We start from the raw sequence: 23,002 nt of genomic DNA, 5'->3' as shown, positions 1-23,002 counted from the left end.
TGTAAAGCGATCGCGGGTATCCCCATGGCGATAGTCTGCAGGACCGCGACCCGATGCACGGAGCTCGCCGTGGGTGCGCATGCGCTGGTCGCCTCTAAAAGGGCAACGTACAGGTACGCGATTCAGCCTGTATGAGCCCTTCTGCCGACGTATATTGGCGTGAGGCGGTCGGCAAGCGGTTAAATACCAAGTGAGCCCGTGTCTTTGTTCAGACACAGGAAGATGTCCCTCTCTACCAACTGTGCTCTTGCGCGGTCACACAAGCTACACGCATTGCACCTGCATGGTTCATTTATGTTACCATCAGGAAACCATGAGAAATAGAATTCATACATTGCCAGAGCGCATGCATAGAGAAATTAAGTAAATGTAGCACTGATATGCAACAAAAGTGCTTTGTGCACTGCTGCAAATCATTTGGTGGAGGGGGGATTATAGTGTGGGGTTGTTTTACAGGGGTTGGGCTTGACCCCTTCGTTCCAGTGAAGGGAACTATTAAAATCGGAGTTGCACCCATAAAATTTAACTTCCGCTAATCAGATTCCTCCTCCCCTCTGGTGCCACATTTGACATCTTTCAGGGGGGAAAAGATACCTATCAAATCCAGATATCTGCTCCCACTTCTGGGGAAAGATGGCCGCACAATGTCCAGCTCCTTCCACAATAACCCAACACACAGCCATTAATGTCGAAACCGCTGGCAACAAAAGCGAGTACACCCCTAAGTGAAAATGTCCAAATTGGGCCCAATTAGCCATTTTCCCTCCCCGAGGTCATGTGACTTGTTAGTGTTACAAGGTCTCAGGTGTGAATGGGGAGCAGGTGTGTTAAATTTGGTGTTAGCGCTCTCGCACTCTCATACTGGTCACTGGAAGATCAACATGGCACCTCATGGCAAAGAACTCTCTGAGGATCTGAAAGAAAGAATTGTTGCTCTACATAAAGATGGCCAAGGCTATAAGAAGATTGCCAAGACCTTGAAACTGAGCTGCAGCACGGTCCATATAGCGGTTTAACAAGAAAGGTTCCACTCAGAACAGCACATGCTCAGTGTGATATCCAGGAGGTTGTCTTTGGGAAATAGAAGTATTAGCCCTGCCAGCTTTGCTGCAGAGGTTGAAGGGGTGGGGGGGTCAGCCTGTCAGTGCTCAGACCATACGCCGCACACTGCATCAAGTTGGTCTGCATGGCTGTCATCCCAGAAGGAAGCCTCTTCTAAAGATGATGCACAAGAAAGCCTGCAAGCAGTTTGCCGATAACAAGCAGACTAAGGCCCTTTTCACACTGAGACGTTTTTCAGCCGCTACAGCGCTAAAAATAGCGCCTGAAAAATGATGGCCCCTTTCACTCCAGTGTGAAAGCCAGAGAGCTTTCACACTGGAGGGGTGTGCTAGCAGGACAGTGAAAAAAGTCCTGCTAGCCGCATCAATGGGGCATCAATGGGGCAGCGCAGCTATACCGCCGGCAAAGCGCTGCTGCAGCGGCGCTTTGCGGATGGTTTTAACCCTTTTTCGGCCACTAGCGGGGGTTAAAACCGCCGGTAAAGCGGCGCTAAAAATAGCGCCACTTTACCGCTGACCCCGCTCCCGCCCCAGTGTGAAAGGGGCCTTAGGACATGGATTACTGGAACTGATGAGACCAAGATAACCCTTTTTCGTTGAGATGATGTCAAGCGTGTGAGATTGTGTGTGTGTGAGATTGTGTGTGTGTGCGATTGTGTGTGTGTGCGATTGTGTGTGTGTGCGATTGTGTGTGTGTGCGATTGTGTGTGTGCGCGATTGTGTGTGCGATTGTGTGTGTGTTAGTTACAGTAGCTCACAAAAATAAGTACACCCCTCAAATTTTTGAAAATATTTTATTATATATTTTCATGTGACAACACTGAGGTCCGGTTCACACTGAGGCAGCGTGACTTACAGCGCGACTGCCTAAGGCGACTTGGATGCGACCACTGCGGCGGCTTGCAAAATGACTTCTGTATAGAAGTCAACGCAAGTCACCCCAAAAGTCGTACAGGAAAAATTTTTCTAAGTCGGAGCGACTTGAGTTTCTCCGATTAGAAAGGTTCCATTGCACAGAACGGGACGCAACTTGTCAGACGGCCAAGTCGTCTGGTGAGTCGCCCCTGTGTGAACCGGGTCTGAAGAAATTACACTTTGCTACAATGTAAAGTAGTGAGTGTACGGCTTGTATAACATTGTAAAATTTGCTGTCCCCTCAAAATAACTCAACACACAGCTATTACTGTCCAAGCCACTGGCAACAAAAGCGAGTACACCCCTAAGTGAAAATGTCCAAATTGGGCCCAAAGTGGCAATATTGTGTGTTGCCACCATTATTTTCCAGCACTGCCTTAACCCACTTGGGCATGGAGTTCAGCAGAGCTTTACAGGTTGCCACTGGAGTCCTCTTCCACTCCTCCATGATGACATCACGGAGCTGGTGGATGTTAGGGACCTTGCGCTCCTCCACCTTCCATTTAAGGATGCCCCACAGATGCTCAATAGGGTTTAGGTCTGGAGACATGCTTGGCCAGTCCACCTTTACCCTCAAATTCTTTAGCAAGGCAGTGGTCATCTTGGAGGTGTATTTGGGGTTGTTATGTTGGAATACTGCCCTGCGGCCCAGTCTACAAAGGAAGGGGTTCATGCTCTGCTTCAGTATGTCACAGTACATGTTAGCATTCATGGATTCCCTCAATGAACCGTAGCTCTAAAGTGCCGGCAGCAGACCCAGACCATGATATTCCCACCACCATGCTTGACTGTAGGCAAGACACACTGGTCTTTGTACTCCTTACCTGGTTGCCGTCCACACATGCTTGACACCATCTGAACCAAATCATTTTATCTTGGTCTCATCAGACCACAGGACATGGTTCCAGTAAGCATGTCCTTTGTCTGCTGGTCTTCAGCAAACTGTTTGCGGGCTTTCTTGTGCATCATCTTTAGAAGAGGCTTCCTTCTGGGATGACAGCCATGCAGACCAATTTCATGCAGTGTGCGGTGTATGGTCTGAGCAGTGATAGGCTGACCCCCTTCAACCTCTGCAGGAACGCCGGAAGCACTCAGGCGTCTATTTCCCAAAAACAACTTCTGCATAAGATGTCAAGCACATGCGCTCAACTTCTTTGGTGGACCACGGGAGGCCTGTTCGGAACGCAAACTGTCCTGGTAAACCACTATATGGTCTTGGCCACCATGCTGCAGCCCAATTTTAGGGTCTTGGCAATCTTCTTATAGCCTAGGCCATCTTTATATAGGAGCAACAATTCTTTCTTTCAGATCCCCAGAGAGTTCTTTGCCATGAGGTGCCATGTTTAACTTCCAGTGACCAGTATGAGTGAGAGCGATAACAAATTATTCACACCTGAGACCTTGTAACACTAACGAGTCACATGACACCAGGGAGAGAAAACGGATAATTGGGCCCAATTTGGACATTTTCACTTATGCTGCGTACACACGATCAGACTTTCCGGCGGAGGTCCGCCGGACTTTCCGAACGAGCAGACTTGCCCACACGGAGTAAAGTCCGTTCATTTTGAATGTGACTTCAGGTACAACGGGATTAGCGAAGGAAGTCAATGTCGCTGCCTCCATCAGCGAGATTGACACCTTGCTAGCCCCGTCACCCGCTATGGATTTAAAGGGGAACCCCTACAGCGGAAAAACTGTGTGGGGGTCCCCCCAAAGTCCATACCAGACCCTTATCCGAGCACGCTGCCCGGCCAGTCAGGAAAGGGGGTGGGGACGAGAGAGCGCCCCTCTCCTGAACCATACCATGCTGCGTGCTCTCAACATGGGGGGGGGGGTGGGTGCTTTGGGGAAAGGGGGGGCGAGAAGACGAGATGGCCAAACGTCCACTGTGCATAAGACCTAAAAAATATGCTTTATTCATTTTCACATCAGAGGTTTACAACCACTTTAAAAAAAAAAAAAAAAACACTTTGGAACTTTAATCATACCCATATTCCACTAAGAGCCTTGTACTATAAAAATCTGTTCATAACAGGGACAATAAAAGTGAATTACTAAAGGAGTAGAGGGTGTTCACTTTGCAAAATATTTTCATTGTCATTGTGTTTACGGAACAGCTTTTTCTCTTTTATTAAATCATCCATAAGTCTAATATTCTCATGTCCATCCCAGTCTCAGCTGCACAATTTAAACTAGACATGTGACCTTCTACTTCAAATTCCAAAGAAAATTAATAGGACACCAAAGTATACACCATTATACACCACAGGTCTTTGCTAAACAACAAACAATGTTAACATGTTAGTGTACAAAGGACATAAATTCCATTACCATAACAATGTAATGGTTACACACGGTGTTAGATTTACTAAAACATCTGAGCATGCAGAGTTTAGTTCAACAAAACAGATATAACATCTTACCACATCATCAGTCAAGTTTCTGAGTTTGTTTATTTGCTGTATAAAAGACAAAAAAAGTAAAGTGACTATATATATATATATTTTGTGAAAGCAAGGTCATTTAAAAGCACAATACCCTAAAGAGGAACTGCAGTCTGCTCACATTATCTGTAATAAAAACATATTTGCCATTCTGAAGCTTCCCTCCAACCACTTTGCAGATTATTTTATATATACTGCGATTCTGTACTTGCCAAATATGCTGCAGAAATCTCCATCCACTGAGTCTGGCTGCAACCATTTTAACTGTGGTCAGCTGAAGCTGCTGCCTGTTCACTTCCTGGATTTACACAGAGGCACACCTCCAGCTCTGCAGCTCTCATTGGCCCTCTTATGACTCACCCTCCCTTCCTGGCAAACTCTCACAGGAGAGAGAGCTGTACATAATGTCATAAGCCTAGGCCAGCGATGGCAAACCTTGGCACCCCAGATGTTTTGGAACTACATTTCCCATGGTGCTCATGCACTCTGCAGTGTAGTTAATGGGAAATGAAGTTCAAAAACATCTGGGGTGCCAAGGTTTGCAGTCACTGGCCTAGGCTTATTACCGGACAAGAAACAGGAAGTGGGCTGTAATAGGTATTAACTGGCAGAAAAAAAAATGTTTTACTAGCCAAAGTTAAAACAAGGGCAGAAGATTTAATAGATGAAAAGTTGAAAAAATTACTGAAGTTCCTCTTTAAGAAAATTGTTTTAAAAAGGTTTTATGCCAATTGTAATTACTGCAATACATACATGGCTATCATCTAAATTGGCCAAATATAAGAGTATACAATGTAAAAAGAAGGTCATGTAGTCCAAAGTCACAATTGTTTAATATAATTGGTAGATAAAATAGAATAGTCAGAATAACTCTTTTGGTGGTATTTAAAGTGGAGCTCCACCCAAACTGGAAGCTCAACTTGTCTGCCTCCTCTCCCCCTTCCGCTGCCACATTCTGAAACCTTTTTTTTGGGGGGGGGGGGGGGGTACCTGGCTGTGGCGAACTAAGCAGGAATGTCAGGCCCCCTCCTTTCCCTGCAGCCTTCTGGGACACTTCACAGGTCACAGAACACTGTGGCTCATTCACAAAGCACATTGCAGTGGGAAACCGACCATGAAGATGCAAGGCTAAGATGGCTGTGCCAGCACCAGATAACCGATTGCAGGATCGATTCGGACAAGGACACTGTTGGATGTCTGGACAGGTAAGTGCCCTAATATTAGAAGTCAGCATCTACAGTACAGACAGTCCCCGGGTTACAAACACAATAGGTTCTGTAAGTTGAATGTGTATGTAAGTTGGAACAGGTACATTTTTTTTAAGTGCAACTCCAGCCAAATAAATGATTTGTAAGTTTTTTGCATAGCATAGGGAATAGTTAACAGTCCTGTAACATTTGTTTTGCTGTGTCCCTGTTCAGAAGATTTCATCTCACTTTTTTTCCCTGTGATAATTGGATTTTGAAAATGTTGGGTTGTTGTGGAAACAAGGATTGGTGATAAAGGTTCAGTGGAGACGCCTTTTTGCCCTAACACTTTGAGGAATAAATTTCCCTTCCCTTGGGGTAGATTTCCTCTTACTTCCTGTTTTACTAATTTTGCTCCTATGAGTAATATGCAAGTCGTTTTTTTGGATCTCTGGGACTGCCTGTATTTGTAGCTGCTGACTTCATTTTTGTGGGCCAAAATGTATTCTGCTACATGTTTTTGGTAAAAAAAAATCCCAATAAACGAATATTGATTGAATTTTTTTTTTTTTACACTAGTAATTGTGTCCATCATTGACTTCTAGCAGGACTGCGATATTGCAGCAGACATTCTCACTCTTTGCCTGGAACCAGCAATGCGTATACTGTAGTCATCAGTGTTAAAAAATATGCACTGTCACTACACTAAGGACGCTGGCTGGGAAAGGGTTAACATCTAGCGCGGTCAAGGGGTTATGCATTCCTTCCCCATCATTACTGAAATATGCCTTATTTACATTCGCATATCTCAGTTCTTTGTGTATTGCTGCCGATTGGCAGGTGTCGGAGATCATCAAATGCCTGGCACCCGCAGATTGGCTTCTGCTGTAAATTATCACAATGGAAGCGACCCACCAGCAGCGCGCATGCCCCCTGCAGGCAGAAGTCCAGAATCATGAATATATATGCAGACGATTTGGCACACAGCTGCCGCCCTGTAACAGTAAAATTGCTATAGGGCAGTCGGCAAGCGGTTAATGTTGCCTGAATCCTTAAAAGGGGAGGTCTGGATTTTAAGATACCTGGGATAAGGTAGCATCCAACCTTGGACATTTGTAGAATTTCTTTTTCTCATCTTTCAGGACTTAAAGTGGTTCTAAAGCCTTAAGGTTTTTCACCTTAATGCATTATTTGCATTAAGGTGAAAAACCTTCTGTGCTTCAGCATCCCCCTCCCACCTCATTTATTTACCAGAGCCCGTTCCGATCCAGCGCAGCCACTGTCTCTCTCCTCATTGGACAAATAGATAGATGCTGTCAATCAAATCCTGTGACATGGTAGTGGGGGCGGGGACGAGGCTCACTGCCTGTGTCAATGGAAGAAGCAACGGGGCTCAGTAGCGAGCACGCACGGGTGCCCCCATCGAATGCGGCTTTCTGTGATGGCACACTCCATGAAGAGGAGGGGCCTGGAGCGCTGGAGGGGGATCTCAGAAGAAGAGGATCAGGGCTGCTCTGTGCAAAAGCATTGCAGAGCAGCTAAGTATAACTTTTTTTTAAATCAAAATAACAGCTTTAGAACCACTTTAACAATTTTTCAGCTGTAAAAAATGTGGCTATTTGGCATTTATGAGCATTTTTGAGCCACAAGCTTCGTGGGGGTAAAGTTTTGCTAAAAAACACAAAAGCTAAAAAACACTAATGCAAAAATGCAGTTTTTAAATGCCGCATTCTACAGCTAAAGCTACTGGCGTTTTTTTTTTTTTTTTTTTATAAGGTGCTGTGCGCATGAGGCCTTCAAAAATAAAACACACACACACACTATTTACTGGCTCTGTATATTCAAGGAGCAAACCCTAATAGGATTGGTGAAAAAAAAAAAAAAAAATCTACCCTGATCTTACAACCATATACATCTTAGCCTGGACTGAGAGAAAACTTTAGAGGAATCAGGAATTTGTTCTGCCGCATAAATGGCTTGCAAGAAATCTTCCATTTCCTCCAAAGAAAATAAACGCCTAAAAAAGGAAAACATAGCCTGATGCTTCCTTCCATTTTTGAAGTGTCAGAAGATTGAATGTCCTCATCTACTTCTTTCTTCCCTTCCAGAAGCTAAAACCTGTGAGGGGATTAGCACAAAGGAGAAGCAAGGTGACAAAAGACTCACCTTTACAGGTAGAAGACAAATAATCCAAAAGCACAGCCCTGAAAGGCTAAAGGTGGACATGTCAGATCTCATGATGCCCATAAAGTCTCATTTGGACAGCTATTTAATACATTTCTTACATAAAGACTAAATTAGATTAAAGAGTAATACTCTGTCCAATATTACAATAGCCACAGTGCTTGGGACAGCCAGACTCTGAGGCGGAGGTAGCAGGCAAGTTTCAGAAGCTAAGGAGGCAATATTCAAACCTTGGAGGACTCAAAAAGAAGAATACAGGAGCTTTACCAGTGATTTAAAAACTCCACAATCTAAATTACACAGAGCTCACTGCCTGCTGGCCTCAATGTGGGCAGTTACCATCACCACTATTCCTTCTACAATATGTCCTATATGGCGAAGATCAGTGGCATTCCCCAACACTGTCCCTGCCCATAGACTCATGCATGTAGCCTGAAATATATAATTCCAGCCTAGCAGAAGTGCTCACACTTAGGCCTGGACTTTACTCATACCCCTAGGCCGCATGCCTCCACTTCCAGAACCCCTTTTAGGTGTCTACAGGGTGCAATCTCAATTCACAAAGAAAGGAGGACAGGGCATCATAGGGGGGAGGGGGCTTAAAGAGTCACTGTACATCCCCAACAAGGGCCAACAAGGGCCAACAAGGGCCAAGATCCCCAGAAAAAAGAAAGGGAAATCCAAAACAGCAGGAAGTCTGGGAACTAGAGGCCCTGAGAGATTTGTATTCAGCTAGGGAAATTGCTAACCAAATGGTCCCCCTGTCAGAATGAAATATATATTATGCTGTTCCTGGACAGTAGGAAACACAGGACAAGGGGTGGGAGGAGTTTTTCTTACTATGATTGAGAAAAAAAAAAAAAAGAAGTAAAAAGGATCTTTTTCTTTTTAGGTGGATGCTGTGCTGCATCTGTCCCCCGGCATTTCTGCACTGAGAACCGATCGATCGAGGTTTTCAGAGCTCCGTGAGCAGAGAGCTGCAGAGGGTCAGTCACAGCTCTCTGCTCTTCTCCCTCCTCGCTCACTGGACCAGGACTGACATTGGTGACATCAGAGAGTGGACTGCTGACCACTCTGTGCTGAAAACGGATCACAGGAGTGCAAAAGGAATTGTACTCCTGTGACCCATAGGAAAAGTGCAGCCAAACGAGCTCAGGCTGGACTTCTCGTTTTAAAGTTTAACTGCGGGAAAAACTATTTTGTGCTGTATGCCGAGTCCATAATATTAACATGTAATTCTCTGTATTCTACATTAAGAGGTTTGCTGGGAATGCTAAAAAGCCTAGTTGTAATATGCCACATTTCACTTACAGCTTTGATCTTCTGACTGCTGCAAGTTCCTCCTCTTAAACAGGGATGATCCCGAGTCGCTCGCATTCAGAAAAGTCTTCTAGTCTTTTCACCAAATAAAGGCTTTTTCTGAAAGGATGCGCTATCCTGACATTCATTCACAACCTTCTCTTGTCCATTCAGTGAAAGCTTTGTATTAATTGAAAAGAATACAAGGCATTTTCTAAATTGGTTGGAAGAGCGTGTGACCTACCTTTCATGACTGTATGAGTGGAGGAACCTACAGCAGATGAGCAGAAGCCCTCTGGACACAGTATACCAAGAACAACAGGTGACTAAGTGGACCCAGGACATGGCACACAAAAATAAACTTTCCTAGCGTTCCATTTTAAAGCAAAAACCAAGAAAATTCTGAAAGACAGTATCTGATTTACCACGATACCAAGAATCTTTACAAAATAAACTATGTGAATAACCGCTTAAACTATCCAATTATGTGCAGATGAAATACGTAAAATTTGTTTTCTCACACGATTGGATAACTTAAGTAAAATATTTATACAATTTTTTCTTGTGTGAAGATTCTCAAACTTCCTTTAAAAAAAATCTGCTTGAATAACTATCAATGAACTCATATGAATCACAATCACTAAGACTCAAGTATGAACTGACAGACAAGACAATCGAATGAAGTGACAGAAATAGCATATTTCTGTAGTCAGGATATGGCTAAAATTACCCGCTGTGACGGGGACACCTAGCAATATTTGTCACAGGGAGATGGTTTCCCCCTAGCGCTCAAGCATAGACTCTGTGGGGTTTTTCTGAAAGCAGAACAAGTGAAGAAAGAAGGATCTTGGGATATGTCCCATCGTGGACTAAAAATTCCTCCTCAGCTGAAGCAAGAAAACAGAATGCTGGGAGAGAAAGAGAAACAAACTGCTGTCAGAAACATCTGATCGTCAGGGGAAAGTCGGGAGGTCAAACCCAGCACCTCCATCACAGAATTAGCTGGTCGAGCGTGGTACCTTGAACCAAAGTTCTGCAGAATCCCTATGCCATTTCAATGAGTGGAATATCGTCGGAATTGGCGAGTGGGCACTAGCCCATGCTCAATTCACCCAAGGATACTGCATGCAGACAACATTGCCTTATTCACTTTACCAAACTGTCTAAGGAGTCACTTACAACCAATTGTTCCTATATTGATGGAATGTTGCTTTCACCAAAACTTGCCAAGTCACATTGGGCCCGTTTAAAGAGCTATCTGAAGACACAAGGCTTCTACCCTAAAGGACTACTTTATATCCCCCCCCCCACAAGTGACAGGAATCTTTGGTTATTCTTATCTAGGCCTTAACAACCAGAAACTCTCTTTGTTAGAGACCAGGGTAAAAAAAAAAAAAAAAGCTCAAAATGTTCCTTAACCACTTCAATACCAGGCACTTAGACACCTTCCTGCCCAAGCCAATTTTCAGCTTTCAGCGCTGACGCAATTTGAATGACAATTGCGCGGTCATGCTACACCGTACCCAAACAATTTTTTTTATCATTTTGTTCCCACAAATAGAGCTTTATTTTGGTGGTATTTGATTACCTTTGCGATTTTTATTTTTTGCACAACAAATAATTTTTTTTTTACAAAAATAGTTTTACACTTTTTTGTAAATAAGTAGGTTTCCTTCTTCAATGACGGGCACCAATGAGGTGGCACTGACGGGCACTCAGACAGCACTTGTATGCGGCATTGATGGGCACTCGTAGGCGGCACTGATAGGTGGGTACGGATGGGCACTGATAGGCATCCCTGTTTTGTAATGTGCCACAGAGGTGCCAGTCAGTGCCCATTTGTGGTCATATTTTCACATGTGGATGGCCATGGGGGATGTACCTGGCCATCCACATGCTGGGGGCTTCCCTGGTAGTCCTGGGGGCTTCCCTGGTGGTCTAGTGTGGGCATCTGAGGGAAGCTGCGCTGATAAACAATCAGCACAGACCCCCATTAGAGTAAGGAGAGCCGCCGTTCGGCTTTTCCTCACTTGCCTCTGACAGATGCGAGTAGAGGAGAGCTGATCAATGGCTCTTCCCGTTTACATAAAAATCAGTCGTGATTGGACACGGCTGATCACGTGGTAAAGAGCCTCTGCTGGAGGCTCTTTACTGAGATCAGTGCAGCGGTGTGTCAGACTGACACAGTGCACCACCAATCGCCACGTTGTGTGCCCCCACGGGGGCATCGGCTGTTATCCTGAAGGACGTCATATGACGCCCAGTCAGGATGACTGAACCACCGCCTGGCCGTCATTCTGCTATAGGCCAGGCGGGAAGTGGTTAACCATTTAAGGACCGAGCCTCTCAGACTTTTTTGCTAGAAAATTACTTAGAACCCCAAACATTATATATTTTTAATCTAACACCCTACAGAATAAAATAGTGGTCATTGCAATACTTTCTGTCACACCGTATTTGCGCAGCGATCTTACAAGCGCACTTTTTTGGGGGAAAAAATACACTTTTTTTATTAAAAAATAAGACAACAGTAAAGTTAGCCCAATTTTTTTATATTGTGAAAGAGAATGTTACACCGAGTATATTGATATCCCACATATCACGCTTCAAAACTGCGCCCGCTCGTGGAATGGTGACAAACTTTTACCCTTAAATATATTTTTTATTTTTACACTGTTATTTAAAAAAAAAAAAAAAAAAAAAATAATGATAATTGCATCACTTTTATTCCTATTACTAGGAATGTAAACATCCCTAGTAATAGAAAAAAAAAAGCATGACAGGACCTCTTAAATATGAGATCTGGGGTCAAAAAGGGACATTTTGATGTTGCTTCCAGCCCTGCTATATGGATATATAATATGGATGATATTTTGATGATATTTGATGATATTTTCCCCTCACTTGTCCCCACAGCAAGGCTAGAGAGAGAGGATCCGATTGCCTCCGCCACTACAGACAGCTCCGGTAATCGGCAGAGGGCACCAGAGCACGGCGGGAGAGGAGGGGCCCTCTCCCACCGCTGATAAAAGTGATCTCGTGGCGAATCCGCCGCAGAGACCACTTTTATCCGCACACTGAAGAGGAGGATACCGTGGTTATGGCAGCTAGCTGCTGCCATAACAATATTCCTCTTCAAAGTACCAATGTATAACGACAGCCGGCGGTCCGGAAGTAGTTAATCGAATTTCATTCTATGTTTGGTGTTATTACTGGGGCTGTGGTGGCAGGAGGTTAAAAGGGAGTAGTCCGATTAGAACTTGGTCATTCTTCTATCCCTTTTCAGACCCTGAATTCGTTGTGGTTGTGAACACCCATGTGACCCAGGGGAGATAAAAAAAAAAAAAAGGAAAGGGCCCTGCACGAGTTTGGTCCAAATGCAATGCAAATTCAGCCAGGTTGTATGGCCAAATTTGCATCACACAGGCATTGCATGTGATCTTCACAGCAATGCATAACTGGCTTCGCACTAGTGTAAACCGGCCCTAAGGGACTTCAGTTGGCTAGCCATTTAACCGTGCTTAACAAAGGGTAATAACCACCAGATCTCTTTACTTGCTGTATTATCTTTACTGTTGACCTTATTTACTGCAAAACTAAGTAAACAAATCCAACTGGTTTACTGCGAATTATTGTGCATTTGCATTCAAGCACTACATTTCTATCTAAATTTTGTGCCGACTGGTGACCCAATAGTTACATGTCTCCAGGGATATTACACACAAAGAGGAGAAGGTCTCTCTACATTAGGTATTCAATGTATAAGGGCTCATGCACGTTGGCGTATAATACGATGTGTTCAGATCCATACTGCATACAGAATTGAAACAGATCTGAACACAGTAGCATTGTATGTTACAGGTCCAATCACACAGCTGCAATTTGGTCAGAATTCACTGCAGTGTTAAACTGTATAAAGCTAGTTAAAAATAAATGAAACATGTTGTGCCCAGAGAGACTTTTTAATATATTTTCCATAGTACACATGTAAACATTTGTACGGATGTTTACATTTGTAATGCTTAAAGCAGTTGTATAGTCATTTTTTTTTTTACTTTGACCTACAGGTAAGCCTATAATAAGGCTTACCTGTAGGTAAAAAGAATATCTCCTAAACCGTACCTTACTCGCGCAATGAGCCGCTGACTTCAGTAGCGCATGCGCTCCGGGGATTCTCAACTGAAAGTCCGGCAGATGCCAGACCCTGCCGGGACGAAAACTCCTATGCGCATGGAGTGACAACATCACGGCTCCGGCCACTCACAGCACTGGAGCCGCGATACCCAGAGGTATCGGAGCTCCCTCAGCATGGACCGAGTGAGATGCCGGTGCCTCGTTCCAAGGCAAGTATTTCATAATGAGCTAGTATGTGGTGCATACTAGCTCATTATGCCTTTTCCATTACAGGTCTTAAAAAAATAAAAATAATAAAAAATAAAAGTCAGTGGGTTTACTCCCACTTTAAAGGGCCAGTTTACACCTGATGCAGTTCTGTGCCTTTTTTTCCCCTACATAAAATGTATGCACAGTGTTTTCCATGTATTTCAATGGCTCTGGTTCACACCATGCAGTCAGTTTCCGCACCATAAACTGACTGCATGGTGTGAACTAGAGCTATTGGAATACATGAAAAACACTGTGCATGCATTATTAGTGCAGAAAAAAAAGCACACAGAACTGCATCTGGTGTGAACTGGCCCTAAAGTCATTCAAAAGGGAACACAAGAGCTCAGTGGGGAAGATCGTTGTACTAACATTGCTTGTTTTAGTACAGCAACCTGTCAGGTATTTTTCGTTCAGCCAACTGGGTTGAACGGAAAAAAAAAAAAAAAACAACTCCCCTTGCACAACAGGAAATGATCTTTTGTTGGTGTATGAACATTAATACTTTACAATTTGGAAGATAATATGGTGATTACATATTTAAATTTAACACCAATTGAAGGAAAATACAATTATTATTGGATTTGAAAAATGATAATTACTGTAAGGAACAATAGAAGAGAATGATAGAAGTCTGTATAATAAAATTGTAAAATCATTTATTCAAGTAGCTGTATTTGGCTGCGTAACTTATTGATGTTGTCATCTGCTACACACGTTGATTTCCTGGAAAATTTATGAACCATTAAATCGCTCAGCTCTTACATCCCCCTGACAAGTATTCAATTTGTGGCTTGTCAGTGTTTCCCAAGATATTTACTTTTGAAACCTTTTAATGTATATTAATAACACAGAAAAAGACAAAAGTATGTCAGTGTTTTTATTGGCGAACACTTGTCTCTCCACTCTTATTTCAATAACTATAAGCTGCATCAACTCAACACAATGAAAGCAGAAGAAAAATATATCAATAAGACACTTTCAATTCGCCAAGATGAATATTTTAATTCCTTTCCTCATTTTATCTCCGGATACTCATCTCTAAGGCTCCATTCACCCGAACCTGCATTTTGAGATTGCGGGCAGATTTGCAGCGATTCGGCCCCGATCCCGAAGAGCTCAGGTGTGAATGGAGATTGGAAACAGGCCAGTTCCCAGATGATCAGATTGTAGACAAAAGAAATGTGATCATCTACAGCAGCCTCTCTCAACCTTTTCAACACAGGGGAACCCTTGAAATAGTTCTCTAGTCTCAGGGAACCCCTGCTAAAAATTAGATGTCCACGACTCATGATACATTAGTGTGATGGTCAGTGAGAGGAATGGCCCTTATACTTGTGGTCATTGGGAAGAATTACCTCCTTAGGCCGCGTACACACGGGCGGATTGTCTGTCCAACTTAGTCCGGACAGTCTGACGAACAAAGTCTTACGGAATTTCCGTAAGACAGTCCGTTCAAACTTTGTTTTGTCCGTCCAAACTTGGTTTCAGCGGACAGTCCGCTCGTGTGTAGGCAAGTTGGACGGACTAAGTATGGTGCATGCTCAGAAAGGGTTTACACGGCCGAAGGTTGCATTGCAGTGTATAGGACGTCGTTTTTCTAGTCCCGTCGTACGTGCCGTACACGTCATCACGCACGCTTTCAGCGGACTGTCTGCTCATCGTGTGTGGTCAAGTCCGTTCATGCTAATTTTGAACGGACTGTCTGTCAGATTGTCTGCCGAACTTAGTTAGGCAGACAATCCGCCCGTGTGTACGCGGCCTTACAGAGAGCTAAAAAGATTAATGGTGTCGGTGGGAACTTATCTGAGAGGTAGAAATGCCCCAATGCTGAAGGAACCCCTAGAAACCACTGGAGGAACCCTGGTTGAGAATCACTGATCTACAACAATGCATGAAGAATAAATAGATGTTCTGAGCAACTTTTCTTGTATTTGGTGAGGTTCACATCTATGTAGGTTGCAGTTGATGCATTGTTTGGCATGTTTAGCGTTTTTGAACATGTATTTTCGATGTGTTTTGCTTCTTTTCTTTTTTCTTTCTTTGCTAATTGGAATGTATGACAGCTCTGCACATGTCGGGCGACTTTTGTGCAGCTTTACACTCTCTGCCACTCAAGTACCATCAAAGTAGTGCAGGAACCTTTGTGTGTTCAAAGTCACATGTAAGGGTTAGCAATAGGGTTAGAACCCTAACGTGAGACTTTGGACACATAAAATGTACCTGCACTACTTTGATGGGACTTTATAACTGCTTCTTGAGTGCCAGAGAGTGAAAAGTCAAGCTACATGAACAGAACAGTCATACGTTCTTAAAGCGGAGGTCCACCCTAAAGTGGAGCTTCCGCTCATTGGAACCCTTCCCCCCTCCGGCGCCACAATTGGCACCTTTAAGGGGGGAGGGGGGTGCAGGTACCAAACTGCATCGGTGTGTACCGAGCCTTATTTTCAGGTGAGAATATTCCGACGAAAAATCTTTGTACATTCGCTGAATGAAAGAATTTTGTTTGCAATTTTCACTTGTTTTTAACATTGTTTTTAGAACGAATGTAATTTCTGAACAAAAAACATATACACTGCCTGAAAATTCCTTTCACCAAGAAGTTTTCTATTTCCAAACTTTCCTGTCACTGTGGTTGAAAATGAACGTCAATTTGACCCACTTTTTTTTTTTTTTTTTTAAGGTTATTAACCAATTAATCGAAACAATAATCGCCCAACTAATCGATTATGAAAATAATCGTTAGTTGCAGCCCTAGAAATATTATGTTCTACTTTTTAGCCTTCCCTCGCCTTCTGAAAAATGCAAGAACTCCTGCGAAACGCGTGGAGATAAAAGCAAAACTTCCTACCCATTGAAGACACCTCAGTTGTCATTTGTCTAATATATTATAAATTATTTACCTAACTCAGGGGTTGACAAATTTGCTTGGAATCTAGGAGCCAGCTTAAAAAGTTAGGAGCCAGGTCCGTGACGGCGATCCGGACCTGTCCCTGGCCTGACATGGAGACGAGTGAGGGGAAGATAGCAGCGCCGTCGCCGCCCCCCCGTCTCCAAGTCATTGCCCATAGCTCTTAGAGGGACATTTTATTTTTTTTTTTCAAATGACAATTTTTTTTTCAATTGCATTTTAGTGTAAATATGAGATCCGAGGTCTCTCTGACCCCAGATCTCATATTTAAGAGGACCTGTCATGCTTTTTCTATTACAAGGGATTTTTACATTCCTTGTAATAAGAATAAAAGTGACACAACATTTTTTTTAAAAGAACAGTGGAAAAAAAAAAAGTTAAAATAAGCAGAAAAAAATAATAATTTTTAAACGCGCCCTGTCCTGCTCGCATATAAAATTGGTGTTCGAACCACACATAGGAGGTAGCGCCGTGATCGGTAGAGCGAGAGCAATAATTCTAGCCCCAGACCTCCTCTGTAACTCAAAAACGTGCAACCTGTAGAATTTTTTTAAACGTCGCCTATGGAGATTTTAAAGGGTAAAAGTTTGTCGCCATTCCATGAGCGGGTGCAATTTTGAAGCGTGACATGTTGGGTATCAATTTACTCGGCGTAACATTATCTTTCACAATATAAAAAATAAATTGGGCTAACTTTACTGTTGTCTTATTTTTTATTAACTAAATTATTTTTCCCAACAAAAGTGCGCTTGTAAGTCCGCTGCACAAATACGGTGTGACAGACAGTATTGCAACAACCACCATTTTATTCTCTAGGGTGTTAGAATAAAAAATATATATAATGTTTAGGGGGTTCTTAATAAAGGGCAGAAGAGGCAGGTAATATAAAACAGGCAGAGGAAACTTTGCAGAGGAAATTAACATTGCTGGGTTGTCATACCAACAGCGACCACAAGAGGGCGCCAGATTCCATAAGGAATCATAGGACCGCAGAAGGCCTCAAAGCCGCGGCCTAAATTTTCGGCCGCCGGCGGAACGGCCCGACGCGATCACGCTGGGGGGGTCCACAGAGACAGGATACCCCCAGCTGTGCTGCCCCAGGCGCGAGGTCGCTATTTCTAGTCGCCAATGCGACCTGGCGCCCGGGTTTTGTCGAGCCCTGACCTAACTGATGTATTAGGTATCTGCTATTCTGTGGGAGGGTCCTGAGGGAGGACTGTTTTCCTGCCTTCGTCTTTTACGAACGTTTGAATGTTTCTTTTTAGACTTATTTTAGACTAATACTGTAAAATATGTGGATTTTAAGAGTTTTTGTTGGCATCTCAAAAGTACATCTCGCTCTTTTCTCAATACGATATAGGATGTTGGTGCCTTTTGGCAATCTTTGACCTTTTATAAGCTATAATGCTGGACAGATTTGTTGGTACCCATAGAAAATATAACTGCCTCATAGTGACAACTGTTTTCTGTAATAAATATGTTGTTCTATTTGAATGGATAAAAGCAGTCAATCTGCTGTTTGGTATCATCATGTGCACCACACTCAACATGGACCAGAAAAAGCCAATAAGAGTTGTATGGAGGTAGGAAAATTATAAATCAGCATGTCAAAAGGTAATGGCTATACGACCATCTACAAGCAGCTTGATGTTCCTTTGGCTACACAGTTACAAACATTAAGAAGTTTAAAAGGTTCATGGTAATGTAACTAACCTCCTGGACATGGCTGAAAGAGAATAAATTGACCCCAGACTGAACAAAAGCATAGCGTAAATGGAAAATGTCCAAAGAGGTACCAATTTAAAAAGGAAGTTAAATCTGAGCAAAAAAATAAATGAAAAGTCAGCAGCTACGAATCCTGCCTTACTTGTCCAGGGATCCAGCACCATTCTCACTCAGGCTAGTTCCTTCACTAGCCTTTGGGTTTTCCGGCGCCTAAGTGTGGGCAGCGGGCTATGCAGCTTTCAGCTGAGCATTATGAATGGTCTTGCAGTCTTCTGGGACCTGCAACGTCTCCCAGAATATGGAGGGGAGGGGGGAAAGAGAACTTCTAGTTGGATTGCCTCGGTGATCCAAGCAGAAGTGGGAACAGGTGCCTTTCAAAACTAGGTACTTGCGCCCAACCCCCTCCCACCAAAAAAAAAACACGCCAAATAGAGGAGGGGGAAGGATGACAAAGCAGAACTTTTCCTTTTGGGTGGAGTTATTCTTTAGTTCCAAAGTCAAGGAGTATCAGTGTCCGATCTTACCATCCATTTCTTGTGGAGGAATCTATTGTTACATAGTCATATAGTAGGTGAGGTTGAAAAAAAGACACAAGTCCATGCTATGTGTGTGATTTTATGTCAGCATTACATTGTATATCCCTGTATGTTGCAGTCATTCAGGTGCTTATCTAATAGTTTCTTGAAACTATCGATGCTCCCCACTGAGGCCACCACCTGTGGAAGGGAATTTCACATCCTTGTCGCTCTTGCAGTAAAGAACCCTCTACGTAGTTAAAGGTAGAACCTCTTTTCTTCTAATTTTAATGAGTGGCCACGAGTCTTGTTAATCTCCCTTCTGCGAAAAAGTTTCATCCCTATTGTGGGGTTATCAGTATGGTATTTGTAAATTGAAATCATATCCCCTCTCAAGTGTCTCTTCTCCAGAGAGAGTACGTTCAGTGCTCGCAACCTTTCCTCATAACTAATATTCTCCAGACCCTTTATTAGCTTTGTTGCCCTTCTTTGTACTCACTCCATTCCCAGTACATCCTTCCTGAGGACTGGTGCCCAGAACTGGACAGCATACTCCAGGTGCGGCTGGACCAGAGTCTTGTAGAGCGGAAGAATTATCGTTTTATCTCTGGAGTTGATCCCCTTTTTAATGCATGCCAATATTCTGTTTGCTTTGTTAGCAGCATGCCATTGCTGAGCCTGTCATCTACTAGGACCCCCAGGTCCTTTTCCATCCCAGATTCTCCAGAGGTTCTCCCCCCAGTGTACAGATTCATATTTTTTGCCACCCAAATGCATTAGTTTACATTTTTCTACATTAAACTTCATTTTCCATGTAGTTGCCCACCCCATTCATTTGTTCAGATCTTTTTGCAAGGTTTCCACATCCTGCGGAGAAGTTATTGCCCTGCTTAGCTATAGAATTGAAGGAAAAACAAGAAGGTCTGATTGTAATTTTCTAAAATGCATATTAAGAAGCCACAATTCTTTCTGAGAGAATGGCCTTTGGACAGTTGAGACAAAACTGGCACTTTTCAGAAAGTCAAATCAGCTTTTTGTTCTCTAACAAGGTGTTAACCCTTTAAAGTCCACATTTTTCAATGAGTTAGCGTGACTTAAAATGTGCACTACCAAACAGTGGAGCAGAATGTTAAAAGGTTAAAGAAAAGAGCACTATGCCAACTGTGAAACATGGAGGAGGGCTTGGGTATGTTTTGTGGATGCTTTTCTGTGTCTAGCAAAGGGCGCCTTGAATCAGTGCAGGGCACAATGAAATCTCAAGATAGTCAAGGAATTTAGCAGTGAAATGCACTGCTGTCGGACAGCTCTGTCCTGGTTGCAGGTCATATGTACTCAACCAGATAACGGCCAAAAACACACCGCTACAAGCATGCAAAAAACAAACAATGGACTATTCTGCATCCTACTAAGGACTCTTTCACACGGGACAGATCAGTGATGATCCGCCCCGTGGACATCCGCTTGCTCAGCGGGGATCACCCCGTCGATCCCCGCTGAGCAGGAAGATGACAGATCCCTCCCTGCACACTGCGCAGGGAAGGACCTGTCAGAGAGCCGCTATCCCCTATGGGAGATCGGATGACGACGGACCGCAAAGTCCGTCATCACCCAATCCGCAGATGGATGGAAAAGTAGGTTCTTCCTCCATCACACTTTTTCGGATAAGAGCAGGTCGGATGTAAGCGGACATGTCACCGCTGACATCCGACGCTCCATAGAGGTCTATGGAGCATCAGCTCAGGTCTACCTAAAAAACTGACAGGCGGACCTGAAGGGATCGGTCATGTGAAAGAGGCCTAAACCTTTATGAAATGACTCGAAGCATGCAGTTCAACAAATGTGTCCACGTCTGTAGGACAGTTTCACTTCTATGTGCTAAAAGGGTTGGTAGCGCTTTAATTCTGCAGTAAAATAACTTTGTCTGCTGTCATTATTCTTAAAAAAAAATAGGTTAAATGGCAGGAGTGTATGTGGAAATTAATTCCCTCAGTAATGCTCAGGCAGTTCTCAGGCAGGGGCTTAAGTTGACCAAGTAAACAAAGAGTAGATTACCCACTGCTTATCTATTTCACACAGCCCTGCATAGACATTTGTTACTAAACGCTATAAGAAACCTTATTAAAGATAATTACATTTAAGTGAGATGCTGCAATTGCCACACAGCAGTATTCCATAAGCAAGTTATAAGAGGTGTTAATTTGTAATAAACATAAAAAAGCAATTTTAAATTCAATTTATTTAGCAATGAATAAAGATAATTCAATCACTGCATATCATTTTTTACTTCCAAAATAAGATAGATTGTGACCTTGCAGGCTAAAAAGATTATTTTATGAGTAGCCGCTTTCCTCATAATGTATATATACAGTTTGTAAACAACCCTAATTTTGTATGTAACAGAACTCTGCTAAATATTATTTACTTGGAAATTGACCATATAACATAACCCTGGAGCAATAACAGAAAATAACTACTCATTCCTGTAGAAACTAAAAGCCCATTGTTCATTGGATAACTACGGTCTTCTTGGAAATCTGTGAAAAAACAAACACACACTCTGTAGGCCGCCACTGCTGAGCTCCGGAAATTCGAATTTGCTGCATCTTCACTCCAGGTCAAAATATTTTAGGCCAGATGTGGCCAGGCAACAAGTATTTTCAGGAGGCCAGCAATGGATAAGTTGGCATTTACTTAACCACTTCAATACCGGACACTTTTCCCCCTTCCTGCCCAAGACAATGTTTAGCTTTCAGCACTGTCGCACTTTGAATGACAATTGCGCGGTCATGCTACACTGCACCCAAACAAATTTTTTTATCATTTTTTTCCACACGAATAGAGTGTTCTTTTGGTGGTATTTGATCACTGCTGGGTTTTTATTTTTTGTGCAACAAATAAAAAAAGACCAGACATTTTTTATTTTTTTTTCAAAATGTTTAGTTGTTTCTGTTATAAAATTTTGTAAATAAGTATGGTTTCTCCTTCACTGACGGGCACTGGAGAGGCTGCACAGACAGGCACTGATAAGGCGGCACTGATATGCAGCACTGATGGTTGGCACGGATGGGCAGCACTGCTTGGCATCACTGATCAGACATCTGGCAGGCATTCATAGTGGGCACTGATTGTCATGTTTCAGGGCACTGTGTGGCATCCCTGGTGGCCATGGGGGGCATAACTGCTCCTCAATGTGTGGTGGGCACCCTGGTGGTCCAGTGTGGGCATCCGCACGGGGAGGGGGGGGGGCTGCGCTGATAATCAGCACAGACCCCAGTCAGGAGAGCTGCTAATTGGCTCTCCTCTAACTCGTGTGTGTCAGACGTGAGTGAGGAATAGCCAATAAACGGTTCTTCCTGTTTACACTGATCAGCTGTGATTGGACACAGCTGATCACACGGTAAAGAGACTCAGTTAGAGGCTCTTTACTGAGATTGGTGTGTCAGACTGACACGCCGCACCACTGATCACCGCACTTATCCTGCTGGATGTCATATGACGCCCAGTCAGGATAACTGAACCACCGCCAAGCCGTCATTTTGCTATAGGCCGGACGGGAAGTGGTTAAAGTAATTGCAAAGGCAGAAGGATTTTTATCTTAGTGCATTCTATGCATTAAGATAAAAAGCCTTCTGTGTGCAGCAGCCCCTCTAAGGCCTCATGCACGGTTTTGCAATAGCGTTTTTTGGTCCAATGGGATCAAAAACGTTAAGACCTTCTGCATGCTGGATATTTTTTACAGCTGCTGTTTTTGGCTTCACACGTTTTTTTATACAGTCACTCAACTCCCCATCATGTTATTCTATGTGTCCATGCACACATAGGCTGTTATAAATTGTTTTTGGTTGTGCCATTTTTTGGGGGGGGGGGGGGGGGTGGGGTGGGGGGGTACAGGTAACCATTTCCACTTCTGTTTGGATCACCTAGGCGATCCGAGTTTAAGTTCTCTTGCACTCCCCACAGCCTTCTGGGACACATCACACGTCCCAGAAGACCGCAGGACCATTCACAAAGCACAGTGCGCTGGGGTTGTTACAGCATGAAGAGCCACGTGTTGATCTTTTTGGACTAGCCCTCAAAAAGGTTTTAATTTTTTAGAACATAAACGTGAATTGAATTTGGCCAATATAGGCAACAACTTTTTTTGCTTGCGTTTTAATCAATTTGGCCTATATATATATATATATATATATATATTCGCCCAGGAGTGTTATTTTTTTTATAATACAGAGTACAATACACTTCTGGGAAAATATCACAGCATGGTCGATATAGGATAAGGGCATCACAATCAAATGGACATTTCTGAGGAATTCTGAACCTGAAGAGAATACATTTTCCAGTAAAGATTCGTATATAACAAACATTTCCATGCAGT

At 43.2% G+C, this 23,002-nt stretch overlaps 1 protein-coding gene across 2 annotated transcripts in view; it reads right to left on the bottom strand.

Moving 5' to 3' along the window:
• DIAPH3 (diaphanous related formin 3) overlaps positions 1-23,002 on the bottom strand; it is a 1,016,686-nt gene that overhangs the window by 984,876 nt on the left and 8,808 nt on the right. The window contains exon 2 of one of the 2 annotated variants that reach the window (XM_077483144.1): positions 4,403-4,438. The exons of the other annotated variant lie outside the window; for it this stretch is intronic. Within the exon in view, the coding sequence (XP_077339270.1) occupies positions 4,403-4,438 (36 nt within the window). The remainder of the gene's footprint in view (positions 1-4,402; positions 4,439-23,002) is intronic. 2 annotated transcript variants of the gene reach the window in all.

Source organism: Lithobates pipiens, unplaced genomic scaffold (assembly GCF_037356315.1).
Source record: "Lithobates pipiens isolate NorthernLeopardFrog02 unplaced genomic scaffold, aLitPip1_a1.2 Scaffold_16, whole genome shotgun sequence".
Lineage (NCBI taxonomy): Eukaryota > Metazoa > Chordata > Amphibia > Anura > Ranidae > Lithobates > Lithobates pipiens.
Note: the sequence above shows the minus strand (reverse complement) of the source record. Positions and strands in the feature narration are given on the sequence as shown.